At 43.9% G+C, this 22993-nt stretch overlaps 1 protein-coding gene across 1 annotated transcript in view; it reads left to right on the forward strand.

Annotated features, from left to right (window-relative positions):
* TEX11 (testis expressed 11) overlaps positions 1-22993 on the forward strand; it is a 1226647-nt gene that overhangs the window by 880825 nt on the left and 322829 nt on the right. Inside the window, exon 17 of the mRNA XM_044268992.1 lies at positions 5676-5761. Coding sequence (XP_044124927.1) covers positions 5676-5761 — 86 coding nt within the window. The remainder of the gene's footprint in view (positions 1-5675; positions 5762-22993) is intronic.

Consider the following 22993-nt stretch of genomic DNA (forward strand, 5'->3'; position numbering starts at 1 on the left):
GTATGGCTGTAATCAGAAGAAGTAGGGGCAATGTGTTTTGGAGTGTATTTTTACATATACCCATACTGGGTGAGAGAAATATCTCTTTAAAAGTCAACTTTTCCCATTTTTTTATACAAAGTTGTCATTTTACAGAGATATTTCTCTCAACCAGCATGGGTATATGTAAAAAGACACCCCAAAACACATTGCCCTACTTCTCCTGAGTACAGCGATACCACATGTGTGACACGTTTTTGCAGCCTAGGTGCGCAAAGGAGCCCATATTCCAATGAGTACCTTTTAGGAGGGCATTTTTAGACATTTGGATTCCAGACTTCTTCTCATGCTTTAGGGCCCCTAAAATGCCAGGGCAGTATAAATACCCCACATGTGACCCCATTTTGGAAAGAAGACCCCCAAGGTATTCCGTGAGGGGCATGGCGAGTTCATAGAAGATTTTTTATTTTTTTTGCACAAGTCAGTGTTTTTTTGTTTTGTTTTTTCTCACAAAGTCTCCCTTTCCGCTAACCTTGGTACAAAAAGTTCAATCTTTCATGGACTCAATATGCCCCTCAGCGAATACCTTGGGGTGTCTTCTTTCCAAAATGGGGTCATTTGTGGGGTGTTTGTACTGCCCTGGCATTTGAGGGTCTCCGCAATCATTACATGTATGGCCAGCATTAGGAGTTTCTGCTATTCTCCTTATATTGAGCATACGGGTAATGAGATTTTTTTTTTTTCCGTTCAGCCTCTGGGCTGAAAGAAAACATGAACAGCACAGATTTCTTCATTCGCATCTATCAATGTGGATGAAAAAATCTCTGCCAAAAAATGTACAAAAAAAAAGGAGGGGAAAGGCGTCTGCCAGGACATAGGAGCTCCGCCCAACATCCAAACCTACTCAGCTCGTATGTCCTGGCAAACCCGATTTCTCTATTCACATCAATCGATGTGGATGAATAAATTATTGCCAGAATTATTATTTTTTTTACAAAAAAATGTTTGCCAATGCATATGAACACCGCCCCTCAGCTCATAAGCCTCGGCAAACTTATCTTTTTCACTGCAGAGGAGAAATCTCATCTTGCTGCGCCGCATACACCGACTTTTGTGTAATCTGACAGCAGCGCAATGCTTCTGTCAGAATGCACATCAGTGCTGCAGCTGGTTGATCGGTTGGTCCACCTAGAAGGTAAAAAAAAAGCAAAACAAAAAAAACAGGCCGCAATGCAATAAATTTATTAACATTAACTTTATAATAACATTTGAAACAGAACATTAACTTTTATAAACTTTATTGAACTTTTGGAACATTAACTTTTTTGCTTACCTGTGATTTTTTTTTACCTTTGTAGGACAAACCTCTCCTTCCCCATGGGACAATGTGCAAAGAGCAAATCGCCCAGAGATGTGGCAAAGTACATTATGCACTTTGTCCCATGTGAAAGGAGAGGTTTGCAGCAGCTGTGAGTGAAAGAGCCCTAAGACCCCTGTGTGCCTGTCACACAATACCTATAATAATAGTGTACCTGTGTATGGTACTTCTGGAAACACTCCCCTAAGCATAGGGCAGGGTGGTCAGGGCAGTCAGGACAGAAATAGCGGGTGTCACGCCTTATTCCACTCCTGCTACAGACACGACATTTTTTTCGGGGTGGCGCTTGGTTTGAGGTACCAGCAATGACATTGGGGAAATGTCGCTCATGTAGACGGCTCACTACACTGGTGGTTGGGGCCACGGAACCTCCTGGATACAGGAGGTTCTCGATGATCTCTTCCTGAAATTTGAGGAAGGATCCTGTTCTCCCAGCCTTACTGTAGAGAACAAAACTATTATAGACAGCCAATTGAATTAGGTATACAGACACCTTCTTGTACCAGCGTCTGGTCCTGCGGGAGAGTAAATAAGGAGCCAACATCTGGTCATTGAAGTCCACCCCTCCCATGAGCGAATTATAGTTGTGGACACAGAGGGGCTTTTCAATGACTCCAGTTGCTCGTTCAATTTCGATTGTCGTTTCTGCGTGAATGGAGGAGAGCATGTAAACGTCACGCTTGTCTCTCCGGTTCACCGCGAGCAGTTCTTCGTTACACAAGGCAGCCCTCTCCCCCCTTGCAAGATGGGTGGTAACGAGCTGTTGGGGGAAGCCCCAGCGACTAGGTCGCGCAGTGCCACAGCAGCCAATCTGTTCTAGAAACAAATACCTGAAGAGGGGCACACTTGTGTAGAAATTGTCCACATAAAGATAGTACCCCTTGCCAAATAAGGGTGACACCAAGTCCCAGTGTTCCCACTGCTCCCCAGGTAGTCAGGGCAAACGACCGGCTCCAGGGTCTGATCTTTACCCTCATAGACATGAAATTTATGCGTATAGCCTGTGGCCCTTTCACAGAGCTTATACAATTTGACCCCATACCGGGCGCGCTTGCTTGGGATGCATTGTTTGAAGCCAAGGCGCCCGGAAAAATGTATCAGGGACTCGTCTACGCAGATGTTTTGCTCAGGGGTATACAAATCTGCAAATTTGGTGTTAAAGTGGTCTATGAGGGGCCGAATTTTGTGGAGCCGGTCAAAAGCTGGGTAGCCTCTGGGACGAGAGGTGCTATTGTCACTAAAGTGCAGGAAACGCAGGATGGTCTCAAATTGTGTCCTGGACATGGCAGCAGAGAACATGGGCTTGTGATGAATTGGGTTCGTGGACCAATATGACCGCAATCCATGCTTTTTTGTCAGGCCCGTGTTGAGGAGAAGGCCCAGAAAAGTTTTAAATTCGGAAACTTGGACGGGTTTCCACCGGAAAGACTGGGCATAAAAGCTTCCCAGGTTGGCGGCTATAAATTGAGTGGCATACCGGTTTGTTTCTGCCACGACTAAGTCCAAGAGCTCCGCAGTCAAGTACAGCTCAAAAAACCCCAGTGCCGATCCGATCTGAGATGTCTCAACCTGAACTCCAGACTGGGCGATGAAAGTGGGAACTACTGGTGCGGCTGAAGTTGGGGGCTGCCAATCAGAGTTTCCCGGCACTTCAGGGACTCTAGGGGCTCTACGGGCCTGTCTGTGCGGTGGCTGCGACGGGGGAACTAATGGACGTGCCACCGTACCAGCTTCAACTGCCCTTCTGGTGCCTCACCACGTAATCCGACAGATTTTGTAAAAATTTAGGGGGTATTCCTTGAGACTACCCAAGAAAAAAAGCAAGCCTGTCTTACAAATGGGAGGCTAGCGAAGTACAGGAAGCTGCTGCGATTGATAAAAAATATCAAAACAGATTTATTTTTATATCGCCGCAGCACTTGTGTAGTGATAAAAAATAATAATAATTTTTGTCACTGCGGCGGGGCAGGCGTGGGAGAACGCACGTGTGGGCGACCGATCAGACCTGATCGGGCAAACACTGCATTTTGGGTGGAGGGCGCGCTAAGGTGACACTAATACTATTATAGATCTGACTGTGATCAGTTCTGATCACTTACAGATACTATAAAAGTACCAATGCTGATTAGCGATACGCTAATCAGCGAATCAGTGACTGCGGTGCGGTGGGCTGGGCGCTAACCGACGCTAACTGCCTACCAAAGGGGCCTAAACTAACCTAAAACCTAACAGTCAATCACTAGTGATTGACAGGGGTGATCAAGGGGTTAATTGGGGTGATGGGGGGTGATCTGGGGCTAAATGTGTAGTGTTTGGTGTACTCACAGTGATGTGTGCTCTCTGCTGGAACCAATCGACGAAAAGGAACCAGCAGAGAGCACAGAAGCCATTTAACACACTATATTTATAAATATAGTGTGTTAAATGGCTTCTGATTCGATTTTTTAAAAGTCACCAGCCTGCCAGCGATGATTATTGGCTGGCAGGCTGGTGACGAACTTCTCCTGCGACGATTCCCGGCCCGCACTGCGCATGTGCGGGCCGGCTATGCTCGAAATCTTGCATTTTATTTGGAAATCAAGATCACAGAGTCTGGAGGAAGAGTGGAGAGGCACATACAGTAATCCAAGTTGCTTGAAGTCCACAGTCAGTGATGGTTTGGGGAGCCATGTCATCTGCTGGTCCACTGTCCAAATTCAGCACAGCTGTCTACCAGGAAATTTTGGAACAATTCATGCTTCCCTCTGCTGACAAGCTTTATTGAGATGTTGATTTCATTTTCCAGCAGGACTTGGCACCTGCCCACAACGCCAAAAGTACCAATACCTGGTTTAATAACCATAGTATCTTGTTCTTGATTGGCCAGCAAACTCACCTAACCTAAACCCCATAGAGGGTATTGTCAAGAGGAAGATGAGAGACACCAACAATGCATATGAGCTGAAGGCCACTATTACTGTAAAGCAACCTGGGCTTCCATAACACTCATCAGTGCCACAGGCTGATATCCTCCATGCCACTCCTCATTGGTGCAGTAATTAATGCAAAATGAGCCTCAACCAAGTATTGAAAGCATATACTGTACATACGTTTCAATAGGCCAACAATTCTGTATTAGAATATTTTTATTTTATTGGTTTTATATAATCTAATTTTCTGAGATGTAAAATTTTGGGTTTTCATTAGCTGTAAGCCATAATCATCAATATAAAAAGAAGAAACAACTTAAAATACTGTATTTTTCGCCCTATAAGACGCACCGGCCCATAAGACGCACCTAGGTTTTTGAGGAGGAAAATAAGAAAAAAAAATTTTTTAACCAATAGGTGTGCTTTTGGTGGGTTTTGAACTAATTGTGGTCTGTGGATGGCGCACTGTTATGGGGGATCTGTGGATGGCGAACTGTTATGGGGGATCTGTGGGTGACACTTATGGGGGATCTGTGAGTGGCTCTTATTGGGGTTTATGGATGGCACTGTTATGGGGATCTGTGTATGACACTGTTATGGGGGGATCTGTGGATGACACATATATAGCATCTTATGCTATGTGTCATCCACAGATCCCCTCCATAACAGTGTCCCTGTAGTTAATGACCCTCAATACAAGGGCAGGGGGCCGGCATCTGCATTTATAATGACAGCGGGGCCCGTGTAGTGACTGTATTCTACTACACGGGCCCCGCTCACTGTATAATCGTATCTGTATTCTGTAATAGTTAATTGTGTATATACCGGTAATCGCATAATCAGCGCTACTTACAACTCCAAGCGCTCGGTAGGTAGCAGAGAGGAGGGAGGAGGCAGGCCAGGAGGACGCCCACGCCGCCTGCTTCATTCATAAAGTGGGCGGCGCAGGGGCGCGACGTAGTGAGTGACGCGCCGCCCGCCTGTCCTCCCGGCCTGCCTCCTCCCTCCTCTTTGCTACCTACCGAGCACTTGTAGTTGTAAGTAGCGCTGATTTATGCGATTACCGGTATATACACAATTAACTATTACAGAATACAGATACGATTATACAGTGAGCGGGGCCCGTGTAGTAGAATACAGTCACTGCACAGGCCCCGCTGTCATTATAAATGCAGATGCCGGCCCCCAGCCCCTCCTCCCTCACAGCTGATACACCCGCCGTGCGGCATCGCTTTTGGGGGGGGTAAAAAAAGTGCGTCTTATAGGGCGAAAAATACTATAGATCACTCTGTGTGTGGTGAGTCTATAGAATATATGAGTTTCACTTTTTGAATTGAATTACTGAAATAAAAATTTTTGATGATATTCTAATTAATTGAGATCGACCTGTATCTCTCCTTCATTCATAGGCCAATAAGAAGAATGTGTCTATTAAAGCTCTGGAGTGTGTGGTTGAACATTGTGAAGACCCAGATAAATTGTTCACTCCACTCAGGTAAACTTTGCCTTTTTTTGTATATTTTACCAACATATCCAGATATGCAAAGTAAACCAAATGGAATTGATGGCATACTGCATATGATTACAATTCATAGATTAATGCTACTCAAAACGTAAAACAGGGTTTGAGCACTATTAAAGGGAACCTGTCACCAGTTTTATGGTGTCCTAACTAAGGGCAACATAGATAAGTGACTGATTCTCTTAGCAAAATGCTGGGTCACTTTCTTTAATTGACCCAGTCAATCTGCCAACATCTTGTATTGAAAAGCTCCAGCTCATAATGATGAGTCCTGAATATTCATGAGCTCCTGACTCTTCCCGCCTACCTGCTGCTGATTGACAGTAATTTTCCATATGAATCAGCAGCAGGTGGGCAGGGGAGTGGCTATAGCTCTGAATTAAAAAAACGCGGCATGTGGCATGTGACATCTTTGTGTGTATATTATGAGGTAACCATCTGTCACACCAGTAAGTGAATACATCTAATGCACTTTTTAGTAGTTAATGATTATATATAATTAGTTAGATTATAATCAAATATCCACATGACAGGTTCCCTTTAAATATTTTTTTCCTGGGAATTAAATATTGATGATCTATCCTCAGGATTGGGCATCAACAGGGGCTTAGCTATAGGGGATGCAGAGGTAGTAGTCGCTACTGGGCCCAGGAGCCTGAGGGGGTCCAAAGACACCGGTATTATAGAAAGTGCATGCTGGTCAATTTGCACCTTTTACTGGAGAAAAGGGGTTAGATTAAGAATTTGGTATGGGGGACTTCCGTTTTTTGTCTCATGCAGCAGAAAGGCTAGGTGCTTCCCTGCCTCTAGCCACAAAGCACTGAGGGAAGGGGAGGTTTGCGGAGGCAGCGCTGAGGTGAGGAAGGCGGCACTGTAGACAGAGAGGGCGGTGATTAAGACTGGGAAGGCGGCGCTGGGCACCAGATGGCGATGGTGCGGCCAGGCATCCGGTATTAACGGAAAACACCTTGGGCACCTTAGGTAGGTGATTGACAGGTTATAAAAACCTTGGGCTAATAGAGCCAAAAGCAGGTTTAATAAGGCCAGTTTAGGAATCGTGTTATTAGTACGGACATGGGCATATGTTTAGCTTATAGGGCTAAAGTCTCATGACAGTATCCTTTAAAGGGAACCTGTCATGTGGATATTTGATTATAATCTAACTAATTATATACAATCATTAACTACTAAAAAGTACCTTAGATGTATTCACTTACTGGTGTGATAGATGGTTACCTCATAATATACACAAAGATGCAGCATGCTAATGAGCTGATTTGAGTCCAGCGTGATGTCATTGAGTCCAGCGTATATTTAATTCAGAGATATAGCCACTCCCCTGCCCACCTGCTGCTGATTCATATGGAAACAAACTGTCATTCAGCAGCAGGTGGGCGGGGAGATTCAGGAGCTCATAAATATTCATGACTAATTATTATCAGCTGGAGCTTTTCAATACAAGATGTTGGCAGATTGACTGGGTCAATTAAAGAAAGTGACCCAGCATGTTGCTAAGAGAATCAGTCACTTATTTATGTTGCACTTAGTTAGGACACCATAAAACTTGTGACAGGTTCCCTTTAAGCTGAGTCTTGTCTATTCTTATTGTACTGTGATTGTTATATTTCCTGTTGTTTGTATCTGGGCCTGAGACAGAGACTTCCATTCGTCGATCTGGGGAGAAATGGGTTGTCTCTGGTCCTAACTGTATTCCAGGGCCTTATAGGGAAATAAGGGCCTAGGTATACTGCATATGAATATTCCTACCTTCAAGTTCTATTCATATTGATAGGTAGTTAGGGCCCGGATTAGGGTTTTTTAGGAGGTGACCTGTTCCTTCCCTAGTTTCCAGGCCCAGTTACTGTTCCCCCTTCCCTCCTGTGTTCAGTGTGGTGTTTTCTTCCACACTGATCGTGACATAATAACAGAATAACCATCATTTTGTTGTCTGAATCAGTTCAGCCATGGATGTTATCGCTGCACTGACCAGACAACTGCAGGGGCTGTCTCTGGAGGTAGCTGACCTCCGCTCGACGGTCTCACAGATGCAGAGACCCCTGTTGACTCATCCTAGTAGTCGTTACCTGACCTGTCCTGAACCCAAAGTTGCTCTCCCAGATAGATTCTCGGGGGGGGGAGTGATAATTTAATTTGGTTCAGGAAAGCGTGCAAATGGTACTTTAAGCTGTGTCCACACTCATCTGGGTACGGGAGCCAGAGAGTGGGTGTGATTATTTCTTTGCTTAAAGGGGACGCCCAGTCTTGGCTTTTTCTCTGCCGACCGGATCACAGTCTCTCCGATCAGTAGATGCATTTTTCTGAGCTTTAGCTCTCATCTATGATGACCCGGAGAGTAACTCCCTGGCCAAGACTAAATTACGCGGCCTGCGTCAGGGAGAGCGTTCGGCGGAGATCTACTGTTCCAAATTTAGGAGGTGGGCTACGGATATTGAATGGAACGATCCAGCTCTCCGTAGCCAGTTTTGTCAGGGATTATCTGAGAGTCTGAAGGACGCCTTGGCCTTTCATGAGAATCCTGAGTCTTTGGAAGCCACTATGTCTTTGGCTGTACGTATTGATAGACGCCTGAGAGAGAGATCTAAGAGCCCGCTCTCTCTCAGGATGTTCTATTACATAATGTACCGTATTCCTTTGACTCTTTAGGTGAAGAGACCCCTGAGCTTATACCTGGGAAGGAACCCGTGCAATTAGGGGAAGCAACTCCTGGATCTGCTTGCAAAAGTAGGAGTCACAAGCAGGGAGTATGTTTTTTTCTGTGGTCAAAGAGGACATTTTATCAATATACAGTGGATATAAAAAGTCTACACACCCCTGTTAAATGTCAGGTTTCTGTGATGTAAAAAAATGAGACAAAGATAAATCATTTCAGAACTTTTTCTACCTTTAATGTGACCTATAAACTGTACAACTCAATTGAAAAACAAACTGAAATCTTTTAAGTAGAGGGAAGAAAAAAATAATAAAAAAATAATAATATGGTTGCATAAACTAATACTTTGTTGAAGCACCTTTTGATTTTATTACAGCACTCAGTCTTTTTAGATATGAGTCTATCAGCATGGCACATTATGCTTCACTGTGGTTATGGTGTTCTTTTGTGGTGATGTTCAGTGTTTTTGAGCCAAACATATCTTTTGGATTTATGGCCAAAAAGTTCAACCTTGGTTTCATCAGATCATAACACCTTTTCCCACATGCTTTTGGGAGACTTCAGATGTGTTTTGCAAAATGTACCCTGACTTGGATGTTTTTCTTCGTAAGAAAAGGCTTTAGTCTTGCCACTCTACCCCATAGCCCAGACATATGAAGAATACGGGAGATGGTTGTCACATGTACCACACAGCCAGTACTTGCCAGATATTCCTGCAGCTCCCTTAATGTTGCTGTAGGCCTCTTGGTAGCCTCCAGTCCAGTTTTCTTCTAGTCTTATCATCAATTTTGGAAGGACATCCAGTTCTTGGTAATGTCACTGTTGTGCCATATTTTTTCCACTTGATGATAACTGTCTTCACTGTGTTCCATGGTATATCTAATACCTTGGAAATTATTTTTTACCCTTCTCCTGACATACATTTTAACAATGCTGTAGGATGCGGTTAAGACAATTTTAGGAAAGACCAACTAGAGCAGATTAACTTTATTTGGGGTTAATCAGAGGCACTTTAAATGATGGCAGGTGTATGCTGACTCCTATTTAACATGATTTTGAATGTGATTGCTTAATTCTGAACACAGCTACATCCCCAGTTATAAGAGGGTGTGCACATTATTATTTATTTATTTTATTCCCTCCACCTAAAATATTTCAGTTTGTTTTTGAATTGAATGGTACAGTTTATAGGTCACATTAAAGGTGGAAAAAGTTCTGAAATGATTTATCTTTGTCAGCATTTTTTTAAATATCCACTGCATGTCCAAGCATTCAGCGGCAAAAAGAGAAGCAAAAAGGCAATCAGAGGTGTGAGTGGGGAGTCACAGAATATGCATTTGTCCTTTGCTGGTAGTACCCGATTTCTCCTGACAGCTGAAGTGGCGCTAGAGTCAAAAATGGTGGGAATTGAAGTATTTCTCGACAGCGGGGCCGGGGTGAACCTGATTGATGCTCAATTTGTCCGCATGCATGGGTTATTACCAAGTACATAAAAAAAAAAGATGTGACGAATACCGACTGACATCAGGCGTCAAATACGTAGAGCCAGCGAGATACGGTATGGTCACTGATTACCAAGGCTTGACGTTGCTCCGTCCCTGAGCAGCAGGTAAGGTCAGCTTGATACAGTTTACACAGACACCTCCTGTCCATGAGGGCACAGAGAGGAAACAGGCTAAGAGAGCCTTTTCACTGCCCCAGTGAAACAGCGTGTTCTCAGCCCGGGTATACTGCCACCAGTTTCTTGTTTGATATAAGCCCGGTCCGCTAACGGGATTATATACGGCAAGAAACCAACCCGCGGTAGCATATTACTAGGCCGAAACACGTACATGGGGATTCGTGATCAAGATACCCGAACAGCACAAGATTAAATTATATATTTAATTGCGTTAAGGGCTCCCTAGACATAACACAATATACACCGAAAATATATACAGTGGTCTGAGGTTACAAATACAGATGGCGTGGTACAAACAGGGTTAAGCAGAACAAAAGTCAAAAAGTCAATTTACCAGGTATTGGAGTCCTTTGGGTTGTGATGAGTTCTTAGCTGTAGTCATATGGAAGGCAGTGATTCTCAGCTGGTTGCAGGTCCCTCTAAACACATGGCACAATGTGACCTCCCTTCGGAGAAAGACACGCCCGCATGCTAGCACAAGCCTTTTAACTTGTAGCCGGCCCCTCCCCTCCCTCCCCTCCCAACAAAGGTGGCCTGCAAGAAGTTCTCTGCCTTTTGGCTGGGCTTTGAAGCACGGCCCCCCTGTGGAGTTCACTACCTCTGCTATCTGACATAAGATGGCTGGTGTGGGAACATGGCTGACATAAAATAATAATCCATATTCCTCACACCTCCCCCTTTTAGAGGGCGCCAGGGGCAGCACATTCCTGTGCTCCCCCGTGCGCCCATCCGCACCCTCTCCTTGCCGGGATAGCCCATGGCCCTTCTTGTGACGAATGGTCAAGTGATACTGCTGGAGCGCGTAGCAACCTTCCATTCATCCCTGAGACAGTGTTTAACTAGCTAATGGGGTTGTGGTCTGTCTCCACAGTGAAGCGGCCCCTGTATAAGTATGGCTGCAGCCTTTGCAGTGTCCAGACAATGACCAGGCACTCCTTCTCCATTGTGGAATACGCCACCTCCCTCGGCAGGAGCTTCCAATTCAGGTACAAAACGGGGTGTTCCTGGCCCGAAGTGTCGACCTGCCTGAGAACGGCACCGAGGCCAAAATCACTGGCGTCGGTCTGTACTATAAACGGCCGTGTGAAGTTGGCTGCTTGTAGTACAGGGAAGCTCGAGAGGGTAGCCTCCAGTGCCCGGAAAGGCTGTCTCCCAGTCGTTTGAGGTACGGGGACCAGTTGCTTGTCCAATTGATTGCGGAGGGCAGCTTCTTCTTGTTGAGGTCTGTCAAGGGCTTTGCCAGGCTACTATAGTGGAGGACGAACCTTCTATAGTACCCGGGGCGGTGCCCAGGAAGGACATCACCTGTTTCTTGGTCCTGGGGATGGGCCAGGATGCGATGGCATCCACTTTTCCAGGCTCTGGCTTCAAGGTCCCCCCCGCCTACCTAGTGCCCCAGGTAGTGGACCTCACTTATGTCCAGCTGGCACTTTTCCGGCTTTATGTGGAACATGTGATATATAGTACAGACCAAAAGTTTGGACACACCTTCTCATTCAAAGCGTTTTCTTTATTTTCATGACTATGAAAATTGTAGATTAGCACTGGAGGCATCAAAACTATGAATTAACACATGTGAAATTATATACATAACAAAAAAGTGTGAAATAACTGAAAATATATGTCATATGCTAGGTTCTTCAAAGTAGCCACCTTTTGCTTTGATTACTCCTTTTCACACTCTTGGCATTCTCTTGATGAGCTTCAAGAGGTAGTCACCTGAAATGGTCTTCCAACAGTCTTGAAGGAGTTCCCAGAGATGCTTAGCACTTGTTGGCCCTTTTGCCTTCACTCTGCGGTCTAACTCACCCCAAACCATCTCGATTGGGTTCAGGCCCGGTGACTGTGGATGCCAGGTCATCTGGCGCAGCATCCCATTACTCTCCTTCATGGTAAAATAGCCCTTACACAGCCTGGAGGTGTGTTTGGGGTCATTGTCCTGTTGAAAAATAAATGATGGTCCAACTAAACGCAAACCGGATGGAATAGCATGCCGCTGCATGATGCTGTGGTAGCCATGCTGGTTCAGTATGCCTTCAATTTTGAATAAATCCCCAACAGTGTCACCAGCAAAGCACCCCCACACCATCACACCTCCTCCTCCATGCTTCACGGTGGGAACCAGGCATGTAGAGTCCATCCGTTCACCTTTTCTGCGTCGCACAAAGACACGGTGGTTGGAACCAAAGATCTCAAATTTGGACTCATCAGACCAAAGCACAGATTTCCACTGGTCTAATGTCCATTCCTTGTGTTCTTTAGCCCAAACAAGTCTCTTCTGCTTGTTGCCTGTCCTTAGCAGTGGTTTCCTAGCAGATATTCTACAATGAAAGCCTGATTCACACAGTTTCCTCTTAACAGTTGTTCTAGAGATGTGTCTGCTGCTAGAACTCTGTGTGGCATTGACCTGGTCTCTAATCTGAGCTGCTGTTAAGCTGCAATTTCTGAGGCTGGTGACTCGGATGAAGTTATCCTCGGCAGCAGAGGTGACTCTTGGTCTTCCTTTCCTGGGCCGGTCCGCATGTGAGGCAGTTTCTTTGTAGCGCTTGATGGTTTTTGTGACTGCACTTGGGGACACTTTCAAAGTTTTCCCAATTTTTCGGACTGACTGACCTTCATTTCTTAAAGTAATGATGGCCACTCGTTTTTCTTTACTTAGCTGCTTTTTCTTGCCATAATACAAATTCTAACAGTCTATTCAGTAGGACTATCAGCTGTTTATCCACCTGACTTCTCCACAACGCAACTGATGGTCCCAACCCCATTTATAAGGCAAGAAATCCCACTTATTAAACCTGACAGGGCACACCTGTGAAGTGAAAACCATTTCAGGTGACTACCTCTTGAAGCTCAACAAGAGGATGCCAAGAGTGTACAAAGCAGTAATCAAAGCAAAAGGTGGCTACTTTGAAGAGCCTAGAATATGACATATTTTCAGTTGTTTCACACTTTTTTGTTATGTATATAATTCCACATGTGTTAATTCATAGTTTTGATGCCTTCAGTGTGAATCTACAATTTTGATAGTCATGAAAATAATGAAAACTCTTTGAATGAGAAGGTGTGTCCAAACTTTTGGTCTGTACTGTATATAAAACCGCGGCACTCATGTAAATAGATAAATTGTACTTCTTTATTATCCATCCAGTAAATAAACTATGGCCAACGTTTCAGTCTCATCCCGAGACCTTGTTCACGGCCTAAGGCAAAACAACAATAGTAGTACATGTATCAGCATAATTGTATATATGATTGTACAAAATCCTGGATAATAGAGATATACATCAGAATACATTGATACAATAAAGTATACAAGACATAAAGCAAAATCAGATAATTAGAAAAACTCATATGCAGAGGTGACTTGTTGAGGCTCAAAGTGATTGGACATCATATACCTAAGGGAGGCCGTTATATATAAAGTGAGTCGCAGAGTAGCACAAGAGTCAGAGGATTCCTATTGCATATAGTCAGAACCTGTTGAGAAGAGTTATGTCTCTATGTTAGTATAGATTAGTCCTAAATATGGAAGAGTATACACAGTACCTATGTGTATATGTATAAATATATCCATATTCACATGCTAGCAGTAGTGTGCCACTGAGGTATATTGGCAATACATCAATTACAGCGAGTTCCAGGACATTTGTATTATGTACTTTCTGTTGCTGAACTCGGCCTAACATAAAAGAGCAGAAGGGTGCAAGAGCAGGAGAGTAAAACCAGTCTATATGAAGCATACCTGAATATAGAGGACGTCTGGTGCGCTGGATGGCTTATTTAGAGTGGACCGCATCCTAGGAAATAGAAATAGAGTTCTCGGCATGTGTCGCCGTGCGTCTGACGTCATTGCGCCGGTGCACGTGACGTCACGGAACATGTGACATCATCGGGCATGTGCGGAGGCTCGAACGGAGCGACTAAGGGCATTGGCAACAGGCACTTATGCTGGGATTGAAACATAATATTAGAGATGGTCAATAATGCAAATATGAATTAACGCTAGTAGGATAAACTTTGGGGGGACTGAAAATACTATTGATAGGCACTATTAGAATACAAATCGAGATTAGATATGTTCGGCAACACGGCAATACAGAGAATATGGGAGCATAGGAAAGTTAATATGGATATATATATATATACAGGACTAATAAATATATAAGAGAACATATAAAAATTCTGACTATTCTATGTGGAATCACACACTACCTGTAGTTGTACTGTGGGGGTCATTTTGTCTGTAAAAAGTGAAGGGGGGGGAAAAAAGGAGAATATTATTAGTATTAAATGCAACGTAGTAACAATACTTGGAATAAACATATTTTGGCATATAGTACTTATATCTTAAGTCCACATTAACCAAGGTAGTGTACTCAATACCTATAAATATAAAATTGAAATATAGAGAATTATTAGTCCATAAATTATATACAGGCCGGATTTATAGTCCCTATTCAACCCGTATGGTGACAATGTATTTAATTCGAAAATCCAAAAGGATTCACGTTGTTTTAAACGTGCAATCCGGTTACCTCCTCTTCTTGCCATCGGTACGTGTTCCAAAACTTGAAATTAAAGTTGATTGATATGATGCTTCACGGAGATGAAGTGACATGGGATGGGAAGTTCAGTTTTATGGCATCGAATGTCAGACTTATGTTTTGAGATGCGATCTCCTCACCTCCATAAGCTAGTCCGCATGGGCACCTAATTAAATAAACTACATAGGAAGAATTGCAGAAGTAAAGAAGAAGTAAATAAATCTCTAGAATGGTACACCTTGCCTGAATGTGGGTGTATGATTCTATTGCCTCTAATTACATTGGTACATTGGGCACAATTGAGGCAAGGATATGTACCTTTTTTTTGGGTGCTAGAGTGGTTTGTCTCAGTCTAGGTTTAAGTGGACCTATATCGGCACGTACTAGTTTATCTTTTAGGTTAGCCGGTCTCCTGTAGCACATGCGGACAGGGTGTTGGAATTCAGTAACGTTTGGAAAGGATTGATGTAGAATGGGCCAGTGTTTTTTGACTATTGACTGAATTTTAGATGAAAATGGATGGTAGGTCAATACCAAGGAAACACGTTGCGGGGATGACGATTTGGGTATGGTCGAGGAACTAGACTGAACTGAGGAGAGTTCCTGTTGGAGAAGTGTGGTGGGGTAACCTCTCTCTTGGAATTTTTGTGCCATTTCGGTCAGGCGCTGGTTCTTGAGCACCGGATCTTCAACAATTCTAGCTACTTGTTTAAACTGGGAGTGGGGAAGCGAATGTTTAGTATTTTTAGGATGGCAGCTAGAATAGTGGAGTAATATATTGCGGTCCGTGGATTTTCTATGTAAATCCATAGTAAGTTTGCCCGTCTGTGTTTTAATGACTACGGTGTCCAGAAAACCGATGGATTGTAAATCAACATGAGAGGTGAAAGTTAGGTCTGGGTCCTGTCTGTTGATATAATCGAAGAAGTAAAATAATTATGTAGTGTCCCCCTTCCAGATACAGAAGACGTTGTCTATGTATCGATACCAAGTGTTGGCATATGTTTGGAAAGTGGATGAGAATAGATAAAATCCTCTTCAAATTTAGCTAGAAAAGGTATTTGCATAAGGCACTATGTTTGCCCCCCATAGCGGTACCCCATTTTTGTAGTAGTCGTCCCCAAACATGAAATAATTATTTTGTAATATATAATTTAGTAATGTCAAACAGAACGATTGTGCATTTGGACAATAATTCAAGGTGGCCAAGAGTGATGAAACAACCTGGACACCCCTAACATGAGAGATAGAGGAATCCGGAGTAATATTAACCATATTGGAAATAATTGACAGAAAATGGGTGGTGTCTAGTAGAAAGGACCGTGTTTGTTTCACAGAACGGAGTCAGTTGAAGCTACAATTGGTCTACCTGGGGGATTAGTAAGATTTTTATGTATTTTAAGCAATGTATAAAAAACTGGAGTAACTGGATTGTCATTTGTGAGAAAAGTATATGTGGCCTTATCAATAGTACCTACAGACAGGTGATGATCAAGTAGGGCGCTTACTTCTTTTTTGATGCGAAAGATGGGATTACAAGCCACTTTTTCATAAGTAGATGTGTTGGCTAGCTGTCTATTAATTTCAGATATGTAAGCAGAGGTGTCCATAACGACAATTGCCCCGCCCTTGTCAGCTGGTTTTATAATGATCGTATTGTCTTCTCTTAATATATTGAGTGCAATGTGTTCTTCACTCTTCAGGTTACGGGGGGGGGGTATGTTCCTGCTTTTAAGTTGTTTGATATTCCTATTAATGTCTTGTTTCACTAGGTTGATGAAGGCTTCTGCTGCGTGATAATGTTTTGGGGGCATAAAGCTACTTTTATTTGTCAGGTTGAGTGATTTAATTGATTATTCTGTAGTTGTCGTCATGATTGACGGCAGCACAGAAGGAGCTGGTTGAGAAAAGTGCGCTTTAAGTCGAATAGACCTATAGAATCTTTGTAATTCGTGTTCCAAAGGAAAATAGCAGAGGGTGCCATGCGGGCAGCATGACAGGCCTTTTGAGAGTACGGTAAGTTCAGCAGGTGATAGTGTTCGTGAGGAAATGTTCACAACGGTATTCCTACCTGCGAGCGTGTCTGTATTCCCGTCTGATTTTGGTCGGCGGTGGCTCCTTCCTCTGCGTGTGCGGTGGGTCGTTGTCTCCCCGGACGGTATCCGCATTTCGGAAAAAAACGTTGGTTCCGATTTCCGGTAGATCAGTCGCTTCCTGAAGAAGAGGATGCGTAGCCCATGAAGGAGGTATAATCGTTGCCCTTCAAGGTATTTTGCCATTGCCAACGGTATACTCTTTGGAGCTGGTAATCTTCGGAATCTCGAATAAATTAGTTGCACTTGTTTTCCAAAAAATTTCGGTGTTCGTCCAAAATTTTCTCTGTTTTGGATTTGAGTTCAGTCCATTCTTCTGAGGGTATGGACAGTGGATACTAATTGGGTTTCAATTGCCACCAACTTCTCCTTAAACTCGGTGATGGATTTCTGGAGAAGCTCGATGCTCAAGACGATCATGTCGAGAGAGCATTTGTTAATGATGGATTCGAATTTATTCAATTATTTACAATAATCGCTTTTAGAAGGGAAAAAGGTTGGACAAAGGTGGACCCGAAGGCCTCTTGGAATCTTCTTCTGTCTGTGGTACTCTGCGAACGTTGTACAGTGCAATTCTGCCAAGATGAGTTTCTTCGATTCTTGTTCCCAGTCTCTGCTTCCTTGTGTTTACTTGAGAAACAATCTCTTCCGCTATGGAGTTGTCATAAGAGAATGTACAATTTATCTATTTACACGAGTGCCGCGGTTTTATATATATCACAAGCGCTGTTCGATGCCTAGATGACCCCCTGCTTCAGCATCTCGTCGATCTTCTGGAGCATGTACTGCTGCACTTCCAAGGAAACCCGATATGCAGAACACCGGATTGGGGAGTGATCCCCGGTGTCTACGTGATGTGCGGCCAACTCAGTCCTTCCGAGCATGTTGCTGAATAATTCCCGGAAGGGGTGAAGGGTGGCCTGCAGCTAGGACCGTAGGCTCTTCAAGAGATGTTGGCCCACCTACACATCCTCGATACACCCATCCGCCTTAACCTGGGGGAGCATGTCCAGGAGGGTCTCCTCCTCACCCTCTTCTGGAAGGTTGCATACAGGGAGGGCAAATGCCTCCCTCTTATGATGTGCCTTCATCATGTTCACGTGGAAAGCCTTCTGTCTTCCCCGGGTGTGGTCCTGGGTGACCAGGTACGTTACAGCATTAAGGCGCTGGTGCACCAGGTACGGGCCCTCCCAGGCCACCTGAAGCTTGTCCTGAGGTATGGGGACCAGTAGGCATACCTTTTGACCCACCTGGTAGGTCCTCTCACAAGCTTTCTGGTCTTACCATCACTTCTGGTCGGCCTGGGCTCACTCCATGTTGTCGTGCACCAACTGCAACAAGGCCTGCATCTTATCCCGGAAGCGCACGACATACTCGACGATCGACACTCCAGGGGTGGCTACATCTCCCTCCCAGGCCTCTTTCACCAGAGCCAGGGGCCCCAACACACATGGCCCATACAGGAGCACGAAGGGGTAGATCCCCGTAGAGGTCTGTGGGACCTCCCGGTAAGCAAACAACAGATGTGGGAGGTACTGCTCCCAGTCATGCCCGTGGGAGTCGCCCAAAATCTTAATCATCTGCTTTAAGGTGCCATTAAACCGTTCGCACATGCCGTTGGTCTGTGGGTGGTATGGGCTGGTCACCAGATGTTGCACCTGTGTTTGAACTGGGTCCCCCGGTCGGTGGGCATTTCCTGGGGAAATCCCACTCTCGAGAAAGATTTGTTGTGGTACCTGGCAGCAGCAACGAGGAAGAAGACACAGCAGGACAACTTGGCAGCAGGAAGAGTAGACAACATCCAGCAGTGTTTCTAAGTGGCAGAGGTGATAAACCGTGACTCTGAGGACATCTTCAGTTATTGAAACAGGACAACAGATGAACCCAATCAATCAATTGAGTCTCCACCATTGAGTCTGCTGTTAAGTAGGGTGCCTGCTGTATAGTTATCAAGCTGTCGATTTGACCATCACACCACATCTCTACACATGATGTGCGCAGTGGCCGACCATATCATTATTGAACCAATTAAAGGAATTGAGGGTGCAGAAAATTTGGAACCGGTACCGCAACTGACACTACAGCAGTGTTCAGCAGCATGGGAAAGGAGTTAAGAAGGAAGGGTTTTTTGGTATCGTTCTGGTCTTGTTTGAAGGCTGACAGTCTAAACATTAAAACAAGATTAGAATCACATCATCTCCACTTCATAGGGAGATACAGCTGTTATAAGTTGGGTCTGGAGTGAACGTATCTGAAACCAGCTTTCACTTTCACTTGCTAGCATTTCTGACCTAAACACTGTCAGCTTTTAAACAAGATCAGAACTTTATCTCTAGCTGCTCTGGATCCAGAAATATGAGTGGTTAAAGAAACCCACTCCCCTCACCCTGCTGCTGGATTAAGCATTTTGCGCTGAAAGTGTCATGGTTACTTAGGCAACCCTGGCACACTTTACCACAGCAAGCCGGGGAGGGGTATAAACAAAGTGCCTGCGGACTATAAGATGCAAGAATTTTTCTTGCTAAAAAAGTGTGTCTGATAGTGCGGAAAATAAGGTACCTTATTTTTCGCTTTATAAGACACATTTTTTCCCCCAAAAGTGGGTGGGAAATGACAGTGCGTCTTATAAAGCAAATCTTGCCAACTCTGATGGAGCTGATACATCACTGCCACACTGCGATGTATCAGCGGGATGTGAGGAGAGGATGGAGGCTGGCAACACTGGCGGCGGTGCCCGATGCAGTCACTGTACTGTAATAGATCGGGCCCTGCACACAGCAGTTTTCATAAGTAAAGTCATGGTACAGTAATCCTCTTCAAGCAGTGTTTGCACTTTAAACTCAGGCAATCCTCTGTACAACTTACTATGAAAGCGGCAGGCAGGGCGGCAGCGTAACCTTGCAATGCTCACTCATTCACGCTCCCGCTCTGCCTTCATGAATGAAATTGGAGGAGCGGATTACTGTACCATGACTTTACCTATGAAAACTGCTGTGTGCGGGGCCCGATGTATTACAGTACAGTGACTGCATTGGGCACGGCCGCCAGTGTTGCCAGCCTCCATCACCTCCTACCATGAAAACTGCTCCATTACACTATGCTGTAAGTGGGTGGACAATGGTGTAATGGGGGTCACTATTCACACAGGACAATATGCTGTGACACATAAGATCATCTTATGCTGGTCACAGTATCATATGTGTCACAGTATATTGTCCTGTGTGAATAGTGACCACCATTACATAAGATGCTATGTGTGTCATTCACACATCCCCCACACTAGTATATGATCCACAGACCACCCCCATAAGAGTGACATCCACAGATCCCCCCATAACAGTGTCCTCCACAGGTCCCCCATAACAGTGTGTCCACCAGAGATCACCCATAACAGTGCCATCCACAAATCCCCCTTAAAACTGCCATCCACAAACTCCTCATAACAGTGCCATCCACAGATCCTCCATAACAGTGTCATCCACAGACAGCCATTAGTTCAAAACCCACCTAAAGCACACCTTTTGGTTCAAAATATTTTTTTCTTATTTTCCTCCTCAAATATCTAGGTGCGTCTTATCATCGGGTGCGTCTTATAAAGCGAAAAATACGGTATATAGAGCATGTGTCTATAGCAGCTTACTGTTTTTATGTCTGTTTTTGCTTAGTTTTTGTTTTCTTCTGTTTTTCTTTTTCGATCTACAAAAATAATAAATAAAGAACACTTTTTCTCGTAGGTGTTTGGTGCGATTGACATTAGAGGATGGACTTAAAGGGGATAGCCATGAGTAAGCAGAGTAGACACATTATTATATTTCTTACTTCTTTCAATGTACTATAGTTTCCAATGTTATTTATCTTTATAATCTATTAATGTATTTAAAATGAAGCATGACACCAATTCTATAATTACATGCTATTTTATTGGATTATTTAAATGTCCTTCCTAGTTCATATTTCTTGCGTTCTTTTTTTATAGGATTGTGAAAAGCTTGGTTTCTTATATAAATACAGGTATGTTTGCCATTCAGAATTTAAATAAGACACTAGGTCAGGGATCAACTACTGGCACTCTGGCTGTTCTCACACCTACAACTCCAGAATCCTCCTTACACTTCTGTGGAGTTACAAGAACACCCGTGTAAGTTTGCATGCTGGGTACTGTAGTTTCACAGCAGCTGGAGTGCGAAAGGTTGATGATCCCTGCACTAAGTATATGTAGCGCTGTTCTTCTTTTCAAATCTACTGCAACTGCTAATGTGAACATAGCCTAGCAAGTGAAATACTGTGCAGACTACACAAACAGGAACATTTGTGAGCACCTGCCAGTTTTTGTTTCTTAGACAAAGATCGACCTTTAAATAAAAAAGTAATACCAGTTACAAAATATGTAACATCCTATTAATTGTTAAGATCATGGATGTTATAGACATATGCAGTTACTTTTGTTCTCTGTAACTGCCATAGCTTATAACAGAAGATATGGCTATTGACAGTTGAAGATTTAAACTGAGCACTTGTGATCACCTAAGTGAGGTGGACTGAGAAATAATTAAAAGAACAAACAGCAGGTGGCACTATACAGATAAATTGTATTGAATAGCTCAGTGGATATGCAATATTTTTAATTACATGCAATTACAAATGTATTCATAACCAGGTACTGGTTTAAAAAAAAATGTATAATATTTTAAAAAGTTTTGAATCTGTCAAGTCATTGTCTCCAATATAACTAACAGCGTTGCCCCACAGAAGATTGCAAATGCATTCCAAACATATCTGTGAGTACTTTGTGCCTTTATTTCATGTACTTTAAAAGCAGTTTTAGGCTACATGCACAGGAACGTTGTTTGTTTCCGTGTCCGTTCCGTTTTTTTTGGGCGGATAGGATGCAGACCCATTCATTTCAATGGGTCCGCAAAAAATGCGGGCAGCACACCGTGTGCCCTCCGCATCAGTATGTCCGTTCCGTGGCCCCACAAAAAAAAAAAAAAATAGAACATGTCCTATTCTGGATCCGCAAAAAAAATAATGGATGGCATACGGATGTCATCAGTTTTTTTTCGCGGACCGCAAAACACATATGGTCGTGTGCATGTAGCCTTATTCTGTTGAAAAACAGCTCCCAAGCAAGTCTTTGCTGTTCCGAATGCCTAAAGCAAACCAGACTGAAGGAGAGGGCTGCTTTAGCTGCTCATATCTTGGGATTGGTAGCAGCTAGAGATACGGGCTGGACTATATTCACAAAATCAGCATTATATTCACAAAATCAGAAGATATAGCTGTTAGAAATTGGGTTGCCAGTGAATGCAGCTGAAAGTGAAAGTAAAAATAGGTTTCACTGCTTTCACTCCCGACTTGATTTCTAACATCTATATCAAGTCTGCGTCTGGTAATGTTTGAAAACTTGCAATGCCAACTTAGGTCATATCTCTAGCTTCTACCAGTCCCAACATATGAGCAGCTAAAGCAGCCCTCCCCTCCTCAGTCTGATTTGCCTGAGGCACTTGGAACAGCAAAGCTGGGCACTTGTGTAAGGGTCAGCCCCTAGAAACACCAATTTACATTGCTCTGTATTGCTAATGATAAGGTTTCACACAGACTGTGATGTCTTCCTCCAGTCACAAGAGGCCGCTGTGTTGTTGAGTAAGAGAGAAATGAAGTTGTTTGTTCCAGAGGATGTAGGAGGAGTTTCAAGTTCCCGGGCTCAGTCTGGTGTGTGCCTTCCTGGCTGGAGTGATTTTTGTAAAGTGTGTCCGAGAGAAGTGACATCGTTCAATTCAGAGACCAGTGATAGGACAGGTACTCCTGTCAGAGCCAAACTATGTGGATGCCTGCACCTGCAATCTAGACAGAGAGAGGAAAAGACTGCGCTGGGACAAGCAAGTGACCGGATCAGGATCCAGACTACACCTGCCTCCACATACCAGACCAAGACAAGCAGCTGCACACAGAACTGTGAGTGTGCACCAATGCTAATCTGTGATAGGTTATAGAACAGGATACTGTAGTCAGTGCGTTGTAGCAACGTGCCCAGAGTAACAGAGTTCAGACAGGAAAATAGTAGAGAAGAGTAGCCTGTATTTTTATGTGCTTGCTGGTTGGGGTGCAATTTTTGGCTGCAAAGTTCAGTTATCTTTTCTTTAAATTTATGTAAACTTGTTATCACTGTTCCTGTCATTTGTCGATTGCACCCCTGGTGCATCGGCACAATACTGT

This window comes from Bufo gargarizans, chromosome 9 (genome assembly GCF_014858855.1).
Source record: "Bufo gargarizans isolate SCDJY-AF-19 chromosome 9, ASM1485885v1, whole genome shotgun sequence".
Lineage (NCBI taxonomy): Eukaryota > Metazoa > Chordata > Amphibia > Anura > Bufonidae > Bufo > Bufo gargarizans.